The sequence below is a fragment of the Trypanosoma brucei genome, chromosome 11 (assembly GCF_000210295.1).
Source record: "Trypanosoma brucei gambiense DAL972 chromosome 11, complete sequence".
Lineage (NCBI taxonomy): Eukaryota > Euglenozoa > Kinetoplastea > Trypanosomatida > Trypanosomatidae > Trypanosoma > Trypanosoma brucei.
Window position 1 is genome coordinate 4058945 of NC_026744.1, and position 17657 is coordinate 4076601.

General features: G+C 49.1%; 7 protein-coding genes across 7 annotated transcripts; all 7 read right to left on the minus strand.

The window, feature by feature from the left end:
* Positions 1-46: 46 nt before the first annotated feature.
* On the minus strand, positions 47-667 carry TbgDal_XI17320 (hypothetical protein, conserved; the record flags this gene model as incomplete). Its single annotated transcript, XM_011782574.1, has 1 exon — positions 47-667. One exon carries the CDS (start codon positions 665-667, stop codon positions 47-49), a length of 621 nt encoding a protein of 206 aa, XP_011780876.1.
* Positions 668-1169: 502 nt separating this feature from the next.
* On the minus strand, positions 1170-5783 carry TbgDal_XI17330 (T. brucei spp.-specific protein; the record flags this gene model as incomplete). Its single annotated transcript, XM_011782575.1, has 1 exon — positions 1170-5783. The coding sequence occupies one exon, from the start codon at positions 5781-5783 to the stop codon at positions 1170-1172; it is 4614 nt and encodes a 1537-aa protein (XP_011780877.1).
* An 817-nt stretch (positions 5784-6600) lies between these two features.
* On the minus strand, positions 6601-8778 carry TbgDal_XI17340 (ATP-dependent DEAD/H RNA helicase, putative; the record flags this gene model as incomplete). The annotated part of the gene is made up of 1 exon (XM_011782576.1): positions 6601-8778. The coding sequence occupies one exon, from the start codon at positions 8776-8778 to the stop codon at positions 6601-6603; it is 2178 nt and encodes a 725-aa protein (XP_011780878.1).
* Positions 8779-9156: 378 nt separating this feature from the next.
* On the minus strand, positions 9157-11112 carry TbgDal_XI17350 (methionyl-tRNA formyltransferase; the record flags this gene model as incomplete). Its single annotated transcript, XM_011782577.1, has 1 exon — positions 9157-11112. The coding sequence occupies one exon, from the start codon at positions 11110-11112 to the stop codon at positions 9157-9159; it is 1956 nt and encodes a 651-aa protein (XP_011780879.1).
* A 600-nt stretch (positions 11113-11712) lies between these two features.
* On the minus strand, positions 11713-12339 carry TbgDal_XI17360 (hypothetical protein, conserved; the record flags this gene model as incomplete). Its single annotated transcript, XM_011782578.1, has 1 exon — positions 11713-12339. One exon carries the CDS (start codon positions 12337-12339, stop codon positions 11713-11715), a length of 627 nt encoding a protein of 208 aa, XP_011780880.1.
* A 274-nt stretch (positions 12340-12613) lies between these two features.
* Positions 12614-16477, minus strand: TbgDal_XI17370 (Tb-291 membrane associated protein, putative; the record flags this gene model as incomplete). The annotated part of the gene is made up of 1 exon (XM_011782579.1): positions 12614-16477. The coding sequence occupies one exon, from the start codon at positions 16475-16477 to the stop codon at positions 12614-12616; it is 3864 nt and encodes a 1287-aa protein (XP_011780881.1).
* Positions 16478-17008: 531 nt separating this feature from the next.
* Positions 17009-17656, minus strand: TbgDal_XI17380 (hypothetical protein, conserved, (fragment); the record flags this gene model as incomplete). The annotated part of the gene is made up of 1 exon (XM_011782580.1): positions 17009-17656. A coding segment is annotated over one exon (648 nt), but the record flags the coding sequence as incomplete, so codon positions are not given.
* Between the last annotated feature and the right edge of the window lies 1 nt (position 17657).

Genomic DNA, 17657 nt, shown 5'->3' on the forward strand with positions numbered 1-17657 from the left:
TAGTGCACCGCAGGGAAAAGGGTCGATAAAAAAGGGGGAACCCCTTTCAACCCTCATTAGAAACTATGCCATAGGGATTACGCAGGGATGGCGGTTCCAGCCTCACGCCTGGAGCATCGTGGAACGTGGCGAGAACACGGTGCTCCAGCGACAACCGGTGCTGCTGTCGTTCGAGCCCAGTGCGAATCTGCCTTTCACGTATTTGCCGCAGCTCCTCTGGGGAATTCGCCTCCAAACGCATAGCCATCGCACCCACCATTTCGCTTATGTCTGGGTGACGCACCTCAATGGGTTTTGCATTCATCGCTACCACCGCTATGAGCATAAAGCCCAACATGAGAAAAGCAGCAATGAAGTTTTGTGATTCTGGGGTGAAATTGTACTCCGTGCGGCGTACTTCCCAGTCAAGACACGAGACGAGGCCCAAACGGTTGATGTATAGCGTACGCGAGAGCCGCTCGTCCTCCAAAACCTGCAGGTCTTTGTGGGCCTGATTGATGAGCTCACGCTGTGCCGACGGGCTTGTGATGCCGCGGTTCCTTCTAAAACCCGAGCGGATTTGCTGCAGGAGAAGCATCCGGATGGTCACATTTGGGATGCTGTTGGCTGCCTTCAGGTAGCGGCGGTAGAGGAGCGCTACCGCCTCCCTTGGAAGAAGGGCTGACATTCCTTCCTGTTACGTCACCCACCACACTTCCTTGTCTCCCCTGAATCAGTGGGGCGTTCCCTCAGCAACTGTTCCTGTTCCTGTATCCGTTTTTTAAAAAAGTTAAGATGTGGCATGAACAATCGACAAAGCAACAATGACAACAATATGAAGTACATCTGTGCGTGCATGCATGTGTGTGGCATTAAATCAAATAATGACATGTAAGCGACCGAGCAGCGTAAAACAACAGTGACACGAACAGTAACAATGCCGAGGTTGCGTGAAGGACCTGGGCGAGTTGAAAAGAAAAAATAAAGAGAAGGCACAAAAATATTATAATAGTGAGGGAGAACTTTAGTTTTACACCATTCATGGTAACGAATAAAATTACTAAAAATGCAACTGAGAGGAGCAAACTACAATGTTTTTAACGTACACCTTCCCTTCTTCCTCTGCTTCCTTGACGACGGTTCGTACGCTAGGCGCCATGCATAGGGTTGCACCAACCACTAACTCAACTTTATCCTATGAATTTAAGTCTCAACTCGCGCCGTTGCTTCTTCTTGAACGGCCCTTGCCGTCCTTCCGCAGCAGCTTCTACAGTGGTACCTTCTTCAACGGGGCCAAATTTAGCCCCGCAACCGCTGGGTGTCACGCCAAATGGATTAGTATAGCCATCAAACTTTTCGTCGCTGCGACCATTCACTGTTGCGTTATCGCGGGACTTAATCGGTGTGGAAACATCTTCCCCATCTCTACAGGATAATAAAAACGGTAGCTGCGGTAAAGTTGCAGCGTCCAACGTAACTGGAGGCCTGACTTCTTGCTGTTTACGATATTTACTAAGAAGTACCGAAGAAGCAATGCCAGCCCCACCATCTACTGAACAGGATGAGCTCAATGGAGTATCAGCAGTGGCTGTAAGCTTCTGACCGATACCACAAAGCGTCTTCCTTGAGTCGTTCACAAGGAGGAAACACGCCTCAAAAATGGGAGCGTCACAAACGTTAAGGGGTAACGACCTCAGCAAGCAGTACTGAAGTTTCTGCAAAGCTACAGCTAACTTTGCAACAGTGAAACCCGTCAGTTTCCCCCAAGCATCGAAGCGTTGGGAATACCACGAGCAAAGAGACGCCACTACCAAGATATTGTGGCGTAGCGCTTCAACGACCTCAACCAGCCGCCTGCTCTCTTCATCCCATACAGCTGTAAATGAAATCGCTCTTTGAAGTCCAACACCAACAACATCGCAAAGAGCCTTCAAGGGTCCAAAGGAAAACGGCGACTCGGGCGCAGAGCATTTAGATTTCGATGTCACGGGAGAATAAAATTTATCATCAACAGATAATTTCGAACCTGGAACAATACCTAACTTTTTTGTAACATTCTGGATAAACAACATACGCTGCTTAGAAAGCACAACAGCATCCGATACGTCAAATTCAAACGAACGCAACTTGTCAAGCACGTTACGAACACCAACACGCAGCTGCTTCGCAACAGAACCACGACGAAAAGACGACACAGCAGGGCAACCACCCAAAGAGAAAACGCCACGATCAGAACAAGAAAACTGACTAAAAACAGGATTCACCAACTGTTCTTCACCCGAACAAAAGGATATTTTCATGTCATCCAAAAATAAACGACGAGACATATCAACAACATCAACACCAACTTCGCAACAGTACTGTTCCTTCCCTATATCCACCAAACGCGTTACGCACATTTCAGACGCCTGTACACGTTCACGCTCATTTTGTAATTCAGTACGAAGTGATTCCACCTCATGGGTGTATCGAACACGCTGTTCCTCTATAGCTATTTCAAGAGCTAAAAGTTGTTCCCGATGCAATTTCTCCATACCTTCATGGTTCTCTTGTGCAACTTTCTCAGACGCCTGTACACGTTCACGCTCATTTTGTAATTCAGTACGAAGTGATTCCACCTCATGGGTGTATCGAACACGCTGTTCCTCCATAGCTATTTCAAGAGTTGAAAGTTGTTCCCGATGCAATTTCTCCATACCTTCATGGTTCTCTTGTGCAACTTTCTCAGACGCCTGTACACGTTCACGCTCATTTTGTAATTCAGTACGAAGTGATTCCACCTCATGGGTGTATCGAACACGCTGTTCCTCCATAGCTATTTCAAGAGTTGAAAGTTGTTCCCGATGCAATTTCTCCATACCTTCATGGTTCTCTTGTGCAACTTTCTCAGACGCCTGTACACGTTCACGCTCATTTTGTAATTCAGTACGAAGTGATTCCACCTCATGGGTGTATCGAACACGCTGTTCCTCTATAGCTATTTCAAGAGTTGAAAGTTGTTCCCGATGCAATTTCTCCATACCTTCATGGTTCTCTTGTGCAACTTTCTCAGACGCCTGTACACGTTCACGCTCATTTTGTAATTCAGTACGAAGTGATTCCACCTCATGGGTGTATCGAACACGCTGTTCCTCCATAGCTATTTCAAGAGTTGAAAGTTGTTCCCGATGCAATTTCTCCATACCTTCATGGTTCTCTTGTGCAACTTTCTCAGACGCCTGTACACGTTCACGCTCATTTTGTAATTCAGTACGAAGTGATTCCACCTCATGGGTGTATCGAACACGCTGTTCCTCTATAGCTATTTCAAGAGTTGAAAGTTGTTCCCGATGCAATTTCTCCATACCTTCATGGTTCTCTTGTGCAACTTTCTCAGACGCCTGTACACGTTCACGCTCATTTTGTAATTCAGTACGAAGTGATTCCACCTCATGGGTGTATCGAACACGCTGTTCCTCTATAGCTATTTCAAGAGTTGAAAGTTGTTCCCGATGCAATTTCTCCATACCTTCATGGTTCTCTTGTGCAACTTTCTCAGACGCCTGTACACGTTCACGCTCATTTTGTAATTCAGTACGAAGTGATTCCACCTCATGGGTGTATCGAACACGCTGTTCCTCCATAGCTATTTCAAGAGCTAAAAGTTGTTCCCGATGCAATTTCTCCATACCTTCATGGTTCTCTTGTGCAACTTTCTCAGACGCCTGTACACGTTCACGCTCATTTTGTAATTCAGTACGAAGTGATTCCACCTCATGGGTGTATCGAACACGCTGTTCCTCCATAGCTATTTCAAGAGTTGAAAGTTGTTCCCGATGCAATTTCTCCATACCTTCATGGTTCTCTTGTGCAACTTTCTCAGACGCCTGTACACGTTCACGCTCATTTTGTAATTCAGTACGAAGTGATTCCACCTCATGGGTGTATCGAACACGCTGTTCCTCCATAGCTATTTCAAGAGTTGAAAGTTGTTCCCGATGCAATTTCTCCATACCTTCATGGTTCTCTTGTGCAACTTTCTCAGACGCCTGTACACGTTCACGCTCATTTTGTAATTCAGTACGAAGTGATTCCACCTCATGGGTGTATCGAACACGCTGTTCCTCCATAGCTATTTCAAGAGTTGAAAGTTGTTCCCGATGCAATTTCTCCATACCTTCATGGTTCTCTTGTGCAACTTTCTCAGACGCCTGTACACGTTCACGCTCATTTTGTAATTCAGTACGAAGTGATTCCACCTCATGGGTGTATCGAACACGCTGTTCCTCCATAGCTATTTCAAGAGTTGAAAGTTGTTCCCGATGCAATTTCTCCATACCTTCATGGTTCTCTTGTGCAACTTTCTCAGACGCCTGTACACGTTCACGCTCATTTTGTAATTCAGTACGAAGTGATTCCACCTCATGGGTGTATCGAACACGCTGTTCCTCCATAGCTATTTCAAGAGTTGAAAGTTGTTCCCGATGCAATTTCTCCATACCTTCATGGTTCTCTTGTGCAACTTTCTCAGACGCCTGTACACGTTCACGCTCATTTTGTAATTCAGTACGAAGTGATTCCACCTCATGGGTGTATCGAACACGCTGTTCCTCCATAGCTATTTCAAGAGTTGAAAGTTGTTCCCGATGCAATTTCTCCATACCTTCATGGTTCTCTTGTGCAACTTTCTCAGACGCCTGTACACGTTCACGCTCATTTTGTAATTCAGTACGAAGTGATTCCACCTCATGGGTGTATCGAACACGCTGTTCCTCCATAGCTATTTCAAGAGTTGAAAGTTTTTCTTTATATTTTTTTTGTTCATTTTGTGTTTTCGTATTTAAGTTTTCAATGTGTTTATGGTGTTGCTGCTCTTTTGTCTTAATGATGTTTGAAAGTTCCTGTTCCCTTTCGCTCTGTGCCGCTAATGTTAGTTTCATTGCTATTATTTGTTCTTGGTGGCTTGTTTGAATATCTGCGAGAGTTAGAGTGCCTTGTTTGACTTCTGCGGCTTCCGTATTTTGTATCATGTCTCTTAGTGTTTGATGCAGTATCTTTATGTTTTCTCGTAAAGCTGCCTGTTCTTCTTTGTCTATATTATTTTCTTTTATTTTTATTTCACGTAAACTTCGTTCGTACTCTTCTTTGGTTTTTGTCATTTCTATTTCTTTTTCTTGTAGTGCGAGTTGAGATTGTTGTAGCTGTGTTGTGGATCGTTGAAGTTTCCTTTCATGTTCGTGTAGTGCTGCCTTTAATGCACTATTTTCCTGTTGTATTCTTTCGTGTTCATTTTGCAGGATTGCCGTTAGTTGTGAATTTTCTTCATAGTTTTGAAGCTTTTGTCGGACGCTTTCTAGTTCCTTTACCGTGCTATCGCGCTCACACTTCGTTTTGTGGAATTCTTCTCGCAAGTGTTCAAGGTTAACATCTGTTTCTTTATAAGTAGTAAAACCCTGCTGCATTGTGTGCGGAGAAAGCGTGTGATCCATTGCGTCTGTCTCGCTAGGTGCTGAGCTGCCAGCGGTGCTCTCTGGAGCAAGTCCCTCTCGGTGCTTGTAATAATAAATTATGGTACGCCACAGCTTAGCGATGCGGTTTGCCGTTGCAGCTGCTTTGGGTGAGCCGTTAGGTAACGAAAGGTACGCTGTCAGTGATGTCAGCGCCATGTAAATATCGGCCATGGCTTCTGGTAAGTCATGCGCAGCGCTGCTTGTGAGTTTGTACTGTGCATCCCTAAGCGAATTTCCAATTCGCGCTTCTATAGTCCTTCGACTGCCTTCGATATCGCTCGTGTTTTCTATTAACTGAGCGTCCTTGAAACTCATTTTCCTTTTTCTGTTTGACGGCGACGATAAGTGTAGGGGGAGGTGGCACCTTGGAGGAACCGCCGCTACGACGCTCTCCTGTCTGCTTCCCCTTCTCGGAGAAAAGAAAAACGATTACCCAGCTAAGGTGCCCGATACTATTGAGAAAAGTGGTGCAGGGTGAGTTTAAGAAGTCACTTTAAACAACAAACTGTATTGATAACAACAACACAAATAAACTAGGATGGTGTCGCACTGGAGGTTAGTCACCGTCACTAATGTGCCAAATACATATGCCGTAGCAGTCTACTACACTTATTAATGCTCGTTTCGTTAAGCGTGCCAAATCCATGCGATAACCCCCACCACCTCGCCGAAACAGCCCCTCAAGGACCGTTATCCGCCGCTTGAAGCACCGTGGGAGAGCTCGAACAACCCTCTTCTTCGTTGCTGCTGCCTTGACGACATTCACCAGGGCGGCTCTGCATCTCCTTTTGTGCGCCCAACAGAACTTGAGTAAAAGGACTCAAGTGACTAATTACTGTGCATGTTTTTCCGGGCCCTGGCGTAGCCGCTTCTGAGGTTTGCAGTTGAGGTGGACATAATCCAAGGCGACACGCCTCCTCCTCCTTCCCACGACAATCAGAAAAGGGACTGGAAGGGGATGAAACACGTGCCCATCGTGGGGGAGAGGGTGACGACTCAAAAATACCTGCAGCGTCCTCCTTAGGTCACTTAACACAGAGATATGTGGGAGTCAGGCGACATTTCCAGCGACACCGAATAACGTCTAAATTAGCATGGTGTCTTTAATACGAAAAATGTTTACGCCCGACCGTTAAGACTTCGGAAAAGCCATTCCAACAAATTGCCCATCTTCTGTCCACTGTTTTTTTGTTTTCTGTGCCTCGTAGTACCTCTTCGCCTCCATCCGACGCTTGTTCAGGGACTTTAACTTCCCCTTAACATACTCCTGCTGCTTCTCTTCCGCGGAGCTGCTTGGGAGTGAGACACTCGGCACCGCTGATAGGGCAAAGCTCCGCGCCAGTCCCTCCAAGTCTAGCCGGTGAACGTTGAATATGTTTTGAAGGAGGTGACTCTGGTATGCGCCCACGTGAGCTCGGAACGCACTTACGGAACTCTTCGCCACGATGGGATCCAACTGCAGTACGTGTTCCAACTTCATCTGGATGGGGGGGAGCTTGGCTGGCATTGGGTACTTTTCAAGTGAAATACCAAACTTTGAGAGGTAACGCACAAAGCCCGCCTCCTCAGGAGTCAGAAACAGTAACGCATTACCGACATTACCAGCGCGAGCTGTGCGCCCAATGCGATGCACGTATTCTGTGGGGTCAAGAGGGGGATCGTACTGCAGAATCCACTCCACATCCGGAATATCTAAACCGCGAGCGGCAACGTCGGTACAAAGCAGCACGCCGGTTGTCCATTCATTGAACGCTTGAAATGCCGCCACGCGCTGGCGGTGCTTCATTTGTCCATGCAGCATGATCACTTCATTATGGAACCCAACGGATCCCAACATTTGAAAGTGAAATATAGTGCTGGCCACCGTAGAGCAGAACACCATCGCCTTCGATGTGCGGGCAGCGCGCTTGACAAACGCGTACAAGCAGAGTAAGCGTTCATGCACAGGGGTAATGTGGCAGAACTGTCGAAGAGTGTCCGGAATGGGTTTGATGTCACCTCCCGCCTCATTGCCACCAGTGTCTGACGCTCGCCCTCTTTTAAGCTGGTCATCAACATCCGGATCATCATAAGAGCAGTACGGTGGAAAGGTGGCAGATGCAGCATCAACACAACCCGCAGCTACCGCAGAATCAAAAGCTTCGGTACCTAATTGTACCGGAATCGGGGCACTGCCTGTTGTCGTGATGAAGAGTGGCTTGCGAGAAAGCGAAAGCCGGGCCAACTCCCCAATAGACTTCGAGTTAGTTGCTGAAAACAAATACGTCTGACGGGAGCGCGGCAGCCGCTGAACAATGGCATCAAGGCTTCTCTGAAAACCGTCGGCCAGCATTCGGTCTGCTTCGTCCAGAACGAGAGCGCGTAGCCGGGAGAGATCCCACCCCGAGCAATGCTGAACATGGTCATGTATACGTCCCGGCGTTCCAACCACTATGGAAACGCCTGAGTTAAGTTGCCGCCGTTCCTCTGACACTTTTGTACCCCCAGTAATGAGGTGTACGGAAAACGCAGCAATATCACTAGAAATGTGTTGACATATCCCCCTCAGCACATCATGTGTTTGTACGCACAGCTCTTTGGTGGGGGAAAGCATTAAACTGTACGTGACATTCGGCCGCTTACTTACGAGACCGATGATGGAATGAAGCACCGGCACACAGAAGGCTAGTGTTTTCCCTGAACCAGTCTGCGCCTGACCGAGGAGATCGTAGCCCTGAAGGGCATAGGGTATAACTCGCTCCTGAATGAGTGTCATTCGGCAAAATCCCTCCTGCTGAAGTGCTTGAACAACGTTTTCATTAACCCCAATAAGCGGGTGGTTAAATCGTGCACCAGTCTCAACCTTCTTTCGTACCCTACGAACTCCGGCTTCATCATCCAAAACTTCAGTGATGTTGCTAAGTCTCGTACCTGCCTTCGCACCTCTAGTGTTGAAAAGGGTCTGGAAATCCTCTTCATTGTCAAAATGATGCAACAGCAACTTATCCGTTTCAGAAGCAGTGTCTTTCTGTCCTTCCCTGCTCCTTGTTTTTCGAAGATGTGTTGTGCGGCGATTGGCGTGTTCTTCTGCGAGGCGGTCGAGATACTCCGTGTCTTGCATGTTGTACAATTCTGTTTTTTTAATAAGCAACTTACCGTGAGGACCTACCGGTGGGCGAAACGGGCCACTTCCCATCACCATTACATCATCGGCGCCGGAGTCGACTTCTTCCTCCCCTTCTTCCACGTACTCGTTGTCCCATCCTGCCTTGCCATTGGCAGCTTTTGCCTCTCGCTCCCGTTGGCGCTTCCTACGACCCTTGATGCCCATTTGGTTGCGACACCCCCGCACTTTACACACGTTTCCCTTGTGTGTTTGATATTTCAATGCGGTATGCACTTTACCGCCCTACCTGCCCCAGTAGGCCTAACCTCATTATTGCGAATGTTGCAAGTGAGTGGATGGATCAAGGGAAAGAAAAATGCACGTAACAACATACAAGTAAGAGGTCGTAAAGACTAAATTTATCCAATCACTAATTACTACATCCATTTATGCGCCTGTCTGTATGGCTCTCGCGAAACAAGTATCTATGAACACCCCATGTGAAGAAATCAGCAGTATATCCACGCAACCACCATCCACACTTCCCGTGGAAAGCACGCAATCCCTACAAGATCTCGTTGTCACACACCAACCCTAACATAATCAACAGGATGCCAGGTTGCTCCGACACGCAGTTACCGTAGCGTTTGTGTTAGAAGCGCTACGGCCACCGATATCCCTTGAAGAGCACTTGCCCTTATCATTTGCTTGGACCACGAAGAGGCGCGGATACAGCACTCCAGTTTTCATGGCCATTCCTTTCCGCAATAACCCTGCTGACTGCTTGCGTGACCCCTCCAACACAACAGCATTCCATAGGAACCAACCTACACGACACTTGACAGCACATATGTCCTCCGCCGACTTGGGGAAGTAAGCGCTGCCTGCCTCAATAAAGCTTTCCGTGGTGGGGGCGTTTGAGCCACAGTCGCCACAGTCATGCAAGTTCCGAAAATGCGTGACAGTCCCCTGCTCCAATCGCTGAAGCTCCCATTGGACAGCGCTGGGGGTGCCTTGAGGGTAAACAGCATCCGTGAAGGTACACCTAACGAGAAGACGGTGGCGGAAATGGTCATGAGACCCAGCACCCTCGGCATCGTCTACTTTTTCTGACGGTTTGCTGCTGGCCACTGTGATGTCTTTTCGCTGAACTGCGTTACCTCCCTCGTCCGTCCCACCGCCGCCATGCCCATCTCTCTGCTGTTCCTTCGGAAGTCCCTCATTGCACCCTTCTCCGCTGAGTTGATCACCGCGGTGCCACACCGTTTGTTTCTCTAGTTCGCATACCGTACGGGACAACAGCCGTTTTATTAGTTGTCCCCGCACGGGGGTCGCACCCTTGTCTAACGTGGCGTTGATGGTTGGACTGAAGTACTCACCCCCAACAAACGCTCTCCAGATTCCGTAGGCCTCGTCCGCGGTGACTTTGTGCCAGTAAATAACGGCTGATTCTCTTTTCAGAAGAGGCGCATGCCACGGATCTTTTGTGAAGTGGAGGTCGTGCCCTTGCTTCCACGCCGCATTCCACAATGCATTGAATGTCCGTGGCCAATCACAGTAGCCATTGGCTACTGCTGGGCCGAGATGAAGACTTCCTGGAGGTGAGCTGAGTGCAGGCGCAACAGGGACCTTACCAAATAGGCAGTCGCAGAGCGCTTCCGCGCCCTGCTCAGTCACGCTGGGAAAGTACTCTCGGATGGTCATCTCCGGTGGTATTGGTATAGTTCGCTGAAGCAACACATCTCCGCCATCCATAAACATCCCTCTCGGTGGAAGTTTGATAACGCTAACACCACCCTTGTCGTCCCCCCGAAGCAGCGGAGCAAAGATAGGACTTGCGCCACGATACCGCGGCAACAAAGAGGGATGCAAATTGATGGTGAATCTCAATTTCTCAAGTAGTTTGTTCGGCAGGAAGTACCGAAACGACACTACGACTGCTACATCAAACATCTCCAGGGGTCGCCCCGCGATGTGATCGACTTGCGCCACACCGCTAATGACAGGCGTTGGCAAATGCTTGGGATGCAGCAGGTATTCCAGTGTTTTACTTTTCGCCATAGACGTCGGGTGGTCAACAGGCACTAAGGGTATGCCGTGCTCTACACAGTATCGCGCCACGGGGTATTGACGCCTGTACTGTTTGAACACTGTGAAAGGATCGGCAGGAAGGAAGGGACAAACAACCACAAGTTGGGATTTCTCGCTACCGGTTGCCGCGCTACACCCTTTTTCCTGAAGGGGACGAGCATCCATGATTAGCTGAAGGCGGTTGTGAAGAGCCTTCAAAGCCACTAGCGAGACAATATCACCACCGAAGAAAATGATGGAAGGGGGTTTGGACATTCCGCAAACAGTAAAAGCACAGTTCGGCGTACCCCTCGTTTTATCGCCATTGCCGGTGATCGTGACCTGCTCGACACATCCCACCATAGTGGAGGGGGCGGGTGGATCGGTGGTGCTGCTTCTCGATCGACGATTTACCAGAAAGGAAGAAATGTGGCTCCAGAAACAAGCTCTTGCCACACTATGTCCACACCTCGATATGCACTGCCGCATGCGTGAAGGCACTGATCCGACGCCTGTTGCCGCCTTCCACACCTTTCTCGGTAGAATTCAGTAGTTAAAAAAACAGCGTACGGAATGAGGTGGAATTATCATGAAAGTGCGCCACAGCTGCACTGTTTTCCCTCTTCAGATAAGGCTGCAGTGTTGGCCAACCCCTACGCTATAACAATAACAACATAAAGCAAGCGGAACGCATTAGGCGAAAAGGTGGTGGTGACCACATTCTCACATTTACCGAACAGCGAGCTTGCTAACAAAGATATAGGGCCGTCTCGGTTCCGGTGCAAGCGGGACACAACCCACCTTTCGATCACGGCCGCCCGCAGCGGCGATGGAAAAGTGGTTGGTCACTTTCCTACCCACATCAACACGAGAAATGAAATATGATTACTTAATAATAATAATATAAAAATAATAATATAATAATAATAACGACAATAATGATTGTAATAATTGTGGTAATAAAATGAAAAGAGGTAGCACAAAATACTCCCTTCTTTGATAATTGAAAAACCTGGGTATGCACAAGAGCACACACCGACGCTCGCGTCCCGACGCGAAGAAAGCGAACAGAGAAACAAAACGGAGTTATTAAGCTTTTTCTTCGGCAGCACCGTCCCCCTCGTCCGCTTTGCCATCGTTTTCTTCATCGGAATCGTCTGCATCGGACAACTTGCCATCCTTCTTAGCCAACTCCCACCACGATGTCTCTTCAGCCTTTGCCAGTCGGATCACAATCTGCCCACTCGGGTCCTTGACTTTGTAGCTGCTTTCTTTGCTCTTTATTGCCTTTGCCAAACAAAGAACAAGTTGTTTCCTTCGCTGCGTTGCGGCATCCTTCGAGGTCTGCACATTCGCAATGTACGACACTGTCAAACGGCGTTTTCCGAATTCCACCTGTAGCGTGTCTTCCACCATTGTTTCTTTTTCATCCAGTTTTGTGTCAATGTATACCGTAACATTCTTCTTACCGTCACACCAGCTATGCTTCGTGATCGGATAACTTGCTGTGGAAGCTGGCAACACCGATGGGTCGGACTTCTTCAGCAAAACAGGTTTCGGCATAGGCGCAACATCGCCTACCTTCGCTCGTTCTTTCTCGTGGTTATGCCAGTAATAATAGGAGTTAGCTTGCTTCTTCTTAGCTGCGGAGTCGTGCTGCTCATTTTGGGTGGGCGGAATGGCTTCAGTGCCAGCCACTGCCTCCATATCGGCCATCACCTACTCAGATTACTTCTTCGACTTCACGCACACAACAGCTATACTAAGTACGTTGAAGGTTGCAATGTAAAAGGTGAGGAACTCGGTTTAGAACAATATGATTAGAGAAATTAGGGGCAAAAACTCAACGGGTGTTCATGCAAACAAAATAACAATGATCATAATCGCAACGCAACACAACTCTCGTCCCGACGGCAAAACCTTAGCAACACCAGTGTGTGCAAAAACTGTTTACCCCGCCCAATCACTCCAATTTGGGGAAACAGAAGCACTACCAGTCATCCCACTCCTCCCCCTCATCATCAACTAGTACATCTGCCTTGGCTTTCACAATGCGTGATTTAACAGCAGCAGAGCCCGTATCCTGCCTATCAGAAGGAGCAGCTACACTCTCCAAGCGAGCAACAATACTAGGATTTTCGGAGTGGTCACTCTCGTCTTTATCAACGAAACTAACTGAGGTAGAAACTATATACTTTTTGTAGACAGTAAGATATTCATCTGCTTGCTTCCGGCAAACGATGCTCCTACAAACTCCTTCCTCATGCTCAAGAACCGCAAAAAGCTTAGAAAAATGGGGTGAGTGCCCACACCATGCTTCCTCTTCAGCTCTGAGACGTGCTTCCTCTTCAGCTCTCAGACGTGCTTCCTCTTCAGCTCTCAGACGTGCTTCCTCTTCATCTCTGAGACGTGCTTCCTCTTCAGCTCTGAGACGTGCTTCCTCTTCAGCTCTGAGACGTGCTTCCTCTTCAGCTCTGAGACGTGCTTCCTCTTCAGCTCTGAGACGTGCTTCCTCTTCAGCTCTGAGACGTGCTTCCTCTTCAGCTCTGAGACGTGCTTCCTCTTCAGCTCTGAGACGTGCTTCCTCTTCAGCTCTGAGACGTGCTTCCTCTTCAGCTCTGAGACGTGCTTCCTCTTCAGCTCTGAGACGTGCTTCCTCTTCAGCTCTGAGACGTGCTTCCTCTTCAGCTCTGAGACGTGCTTCCTCTTCAGCTCTGAGACGTGCTTCCTCTTCAGCTCTGAGACGTGCTTCCTCCTCAGCTCTGAGACGTGCTTCCTCCTCAGCTCTGAGACGTGCTTCCTCCTCAGCTCTGAGACGTGCTTCCTCCTCAGCTCTGAGACGTGCTTCCTCCTCAGCTCTGAGACGTGCTTCCTCCTCAGCTCTGAGACGTGCTTCCTCCTCAGCTCTGAGACGTGCTTCCTCCTCAGCTCTGAGACGTGCTTCCTCCTCAGCTCTGAGACGTGCTTCCTCTTCAGCTCTGAGACGTGCTTCCTCTTCAGCTCTGAGACGTGCTTCCTCTTCAGCTCTGAGACGTGCTTCCTCTTCAGCTCTGAGACGTGCTTCCTCTTCAGCTCTGAGACGTGCTTCCTCTTCAGCTCTGAGACGTGCTTCCTCTTCAGCTCTGAGACGTGCTTCCTCTTCAGCTCTGAGACGTGCTTCCTCTTCAGCTCTGAGACGTGCTTCCTCTTCAGCTCTGAGACGTGCTTCCTCTTCAGCTCTGAGACGTGCTTCCTCTTCAGCTCTGAGACGTGCTTCCTCTTCAGCTCTGAGACGTGCTTCCTCTTCAGCTCTGAGACGTGCTTCCTCTTCAGCTCTGAGACGTGCTTCCTCTTCAGCTCTGAGACGTGCTTCCTCTTCAGCTCTGAGACGTGCTTCCTCTTCAGCTCTGAGACGTGCTTCCTCTTCAGCTCTGAGACGTGCTTCCTCTTCAGCTCTGAGACGTGCTTCCTCTTCAGCTCTGAGACGTGCTTCCTCTTCAGCTCTGAGACGTGCTTCCTCTTCAGCTCTGAGACGTGCTTCCTCTTCAGCTCTGAGACGTGCTTCCTCTTCAGCTCTGAGACGTGCTTCCTCTTCAGCTCTGAGACGTGCTTCCTCTTCAGCTCTGAGACGTGCTTCCTCTTCAGCTCTGAGACGTGCTTCCTCTTCAGCTCTGAGACGTGCTTCCTCTTCAGCTCTGAGACGTGCTTCCTCTTCAGCTCTGAGACGTGCTTCCTCTTCAGCTCTGAGACGTGCTTCCTCTTCAGCTCTGAGACGTGCTTCCTCTTCAGCTCTGAGACGTGCTTCCTCTTCAGCTCTGAGACGTGCTTCCTCTTCAGCTCTGAGACGTGCTTCCTCTTCAGCTCTGAGACGTGCTTCCTCTTCAGCTCTGAGACGTGCTTCCTCTTCAGCTCTGAGACGTGATTCCTCTTCAGCTCTGAAAAGGGGTTCCTCTTCAGCTCTTAGACGAGTTTCTTCCTCTTCAGCTCTCAGACGTGCTTCCTCTTCATCTCTGAGACGTGCTTCCTCTTCAGCTCTGAGACGTGCTTCCTCTTCAGCTCTGAGACGTGCTTCCTCTTCATCTCTGAGACGTGCTTCCTCTTCAGCTCTGAGACGTGCTTCCTCTTCAGCTCTCAGACGTGCTTCCTCTTCATCTCTGAGACGTGCTTCCTCTTCATCTCTGAGACGTGCTTCCTCTTCAGCTCTGAGACGTGCTTCCTCTTCAGCTCTGAGACGTGCTTCCTCTTCAGCTCTGAGACGTGCTTCCTCTTCATCTCTGAGACGTGATTCCTCTTCAGCTCTGAGACGTGCTTCCTCTTCAGCTCTCAGACGTGCTTCCTCTTCAGCTCTGAGACGTGCTTCCTCTTCAGCTCTGAGACGTGCTTCCTCTTCAGCTCTGAGACGTGCTTCCTCTTCAGCTCTGAGACGTGCTTCCTCTTCAGCTCTGAGACGTGCTTCCTCTTCAGCTCTCAGACGTGCTTCCTCTTCAGCTCTGAGACGTGCTTCCTCTTCAGCTCTCAGACGTGCTTCCTCTTCAGCTCTGAGACGTGCTTCCTCTTCAGCTCTGAGACGTGCTTCCTCTTCAGCTCTCAGACGTGATTCCTCTTCAGCTCTCAGACGTGCTTCCTCTTCAGCTCTGAGACGTGCTTCCTCTTCAGCTCTCAGACGTGCTTCCTCTTCAGCTCTGAGACGTGCTTCCTCTTCAGCTCTGAGACGTGCTTCCTCTTCAGCTCTCAGACGTGATTCCTCTTCAGCTCTGAGACGTGCTTCCTCTTCAGCTCTCAGACGTGCTTCCTCTTCAGCTCTGAGACGTGCTTCCTCTTCAGCTCTGAGACGTGCTTCCTCTTCAGCTCTCAGACGTGATTCCTCTTCAGCTCTCAGACGTGCTTCCTCCTCAGCTCTCAGACGTGTCTCTTCCTCGGAGTTATCTGACGTCTTGCAAATCCTAATAAGATGCTCTTTACCATCGTGTTGTCTCATTTTCCCTTTCTTAGCAGGTGTGTCACTTTCGTTAATTCGAGGGTGGAGTTTGCCGCTGCTGGTGCTCATTTTATTTGTGCATTCATTTTGTACGTATTCTCCTGTGTGAACTCTGCTTTCCTGTGTGCATTGAGCGTGTAGCAAGCTACTGTTTTTGTTTCCTGTGGGTTGAGCCTCTGATACTATAATGCGATGCTTCGCGGTCTTATCGTTGTTCTGGTCGTGCTGATGTGCGAACTCGCTAGGGATGTCGTTGCCCACTTGGTTAATGAGGTCGTACTTTTCCTCTCTCAACAGCGTTCCAATCTTTTTTACAGTTCCTATATCCGCTGTACATGTTTCCCAAATGCTGTTTATGCGCTGTTGAAGATGAACGATGTTCTCTACATTTATCAACCCAGGTTGCGCTTTGTACTCCTCGAAGATCAATTCACACTTGCGGAGACGCTGATCCACGGCATCTTCCCACCAGGTGTAGACGCTGAGAAAGTCGCTTGTATGCGTTATTTTTTCCTCTAGGCTTAATTGAAGGAGGAACTGCGCCTCCCCGTGGATACGTTTGGAAGTGAGAGTTATAAGACTGACAGACTCCGTAATGTATCGAAACAATTCTTCTGGTTCCAGAGATGTACGCTTTTCTTCCGCAAGACATAAAAGTGGTGGCGGTTTTTCATATTCGCCAGCCAGTTCGGCACTGCCAGCGCCAGAGTCGAGTACAACAGGGGATGAGGTGAGTTTGTTCATCCAACCGACGACGTGCTCCTCGAGGAGGGAAAACCCCGAGCTCATTGCTGCACTTCGTTGCTGTTTCTGTTCAGGTGCAGCGGCGAGCTCGTCTCGCGTTGGGGCAACCGTGCGCCGAGCCGCGTTCTTTATGTCTATTAAAAAGTTCCACATGATATAGAAGTGACGGAAGGAAGTCTCGTGCTAGTGGACGACGGGTAATTTTCTCGTTCTCTAAGCAAACACGAATTCCCTGCCGTAGATGTACGCGAGCGCTCAGCCCACAACGTTGTGCGGGGAGCGTGTCTTCTTACCCTTTTTTTTAGCAGAGGACCGAGGGAAAGGAGAGGGGGGGGCGAGAAAGCGAATAAAAATTGGGACAGTATGTGGAATTCATGAATGCTCATGTATACCCCAGAGCACGGAGAATGTAGAACATAGACAAGTGGTCTTTCCGTCTCTCCATCCGTTCGCGGAATTTGATACAAATTGGCGTTAAGAATGTAACCTTCAGAAAAGGGTGGTGGTGGTGGTGATGTAAGGAAAAAGCGGCCGCGAGCCCACGCGCTCCATTGAATTGGATAAACGATATGTGCGAGGCTACACGAAAGGGGAGCTAAAGGGAAACTAATAAAACAGCGACCGCACAACAACTTGTTGTGGAAATGAAAGATTGGTGGTCTTAAAAAGTTCTCACCACTGCGGTTAAGCCGGGTACATATTGTCCTTGAAAAACCCATCTGGTCTGTACAATGGATGAATACGCGTCCCACCAACCATCGTACTGAATTTCCCCCATGGGAATTCCCCGGACGGTTGCTCTAGAGTTGTCGGCATAGGCGGACCCGTACGCAAGTGCGGCAGCGCGTAGTATCGCTCCATTGTTGTTGTTCTTAATATTCCTCGCTCGTGTGCTGCCTTCCTATAGGCTTTCTTTTTATTCTGTAGCACGATATCTTCCGCAAGCATTACGACGTGCTGCAACAGGCCGTGTGGAACTACACCCATTTCCTCTTCTCCCCACTCCAACAGTTCCGACGTGGCATCGCAAGCCTGTTGAATAGTGCGCAGTCCCGTGCGCTCCTCCACCACTTTCAAGTGTCTTTCAATTTCCTTTCGCGACCACGCCCTACTTGTGTACTGATGAATGAAGGGAGCCATGAAGCTTAGCGGAAAGTGACTGGGTAGGCCGTACTCCTGTCCTACCTCCGCGTAGTAGTTCCAGAGAGGAACACCCTCATTCGCTCCCGTCACAGCAGCCGAAAATGTACGTCTGCAACTCAACTCCTGATGCTGCCGCACAGGGTCGTCATTCCAACGCGCCCACGGCCAATGACGGTATGCTCCGCGTCGT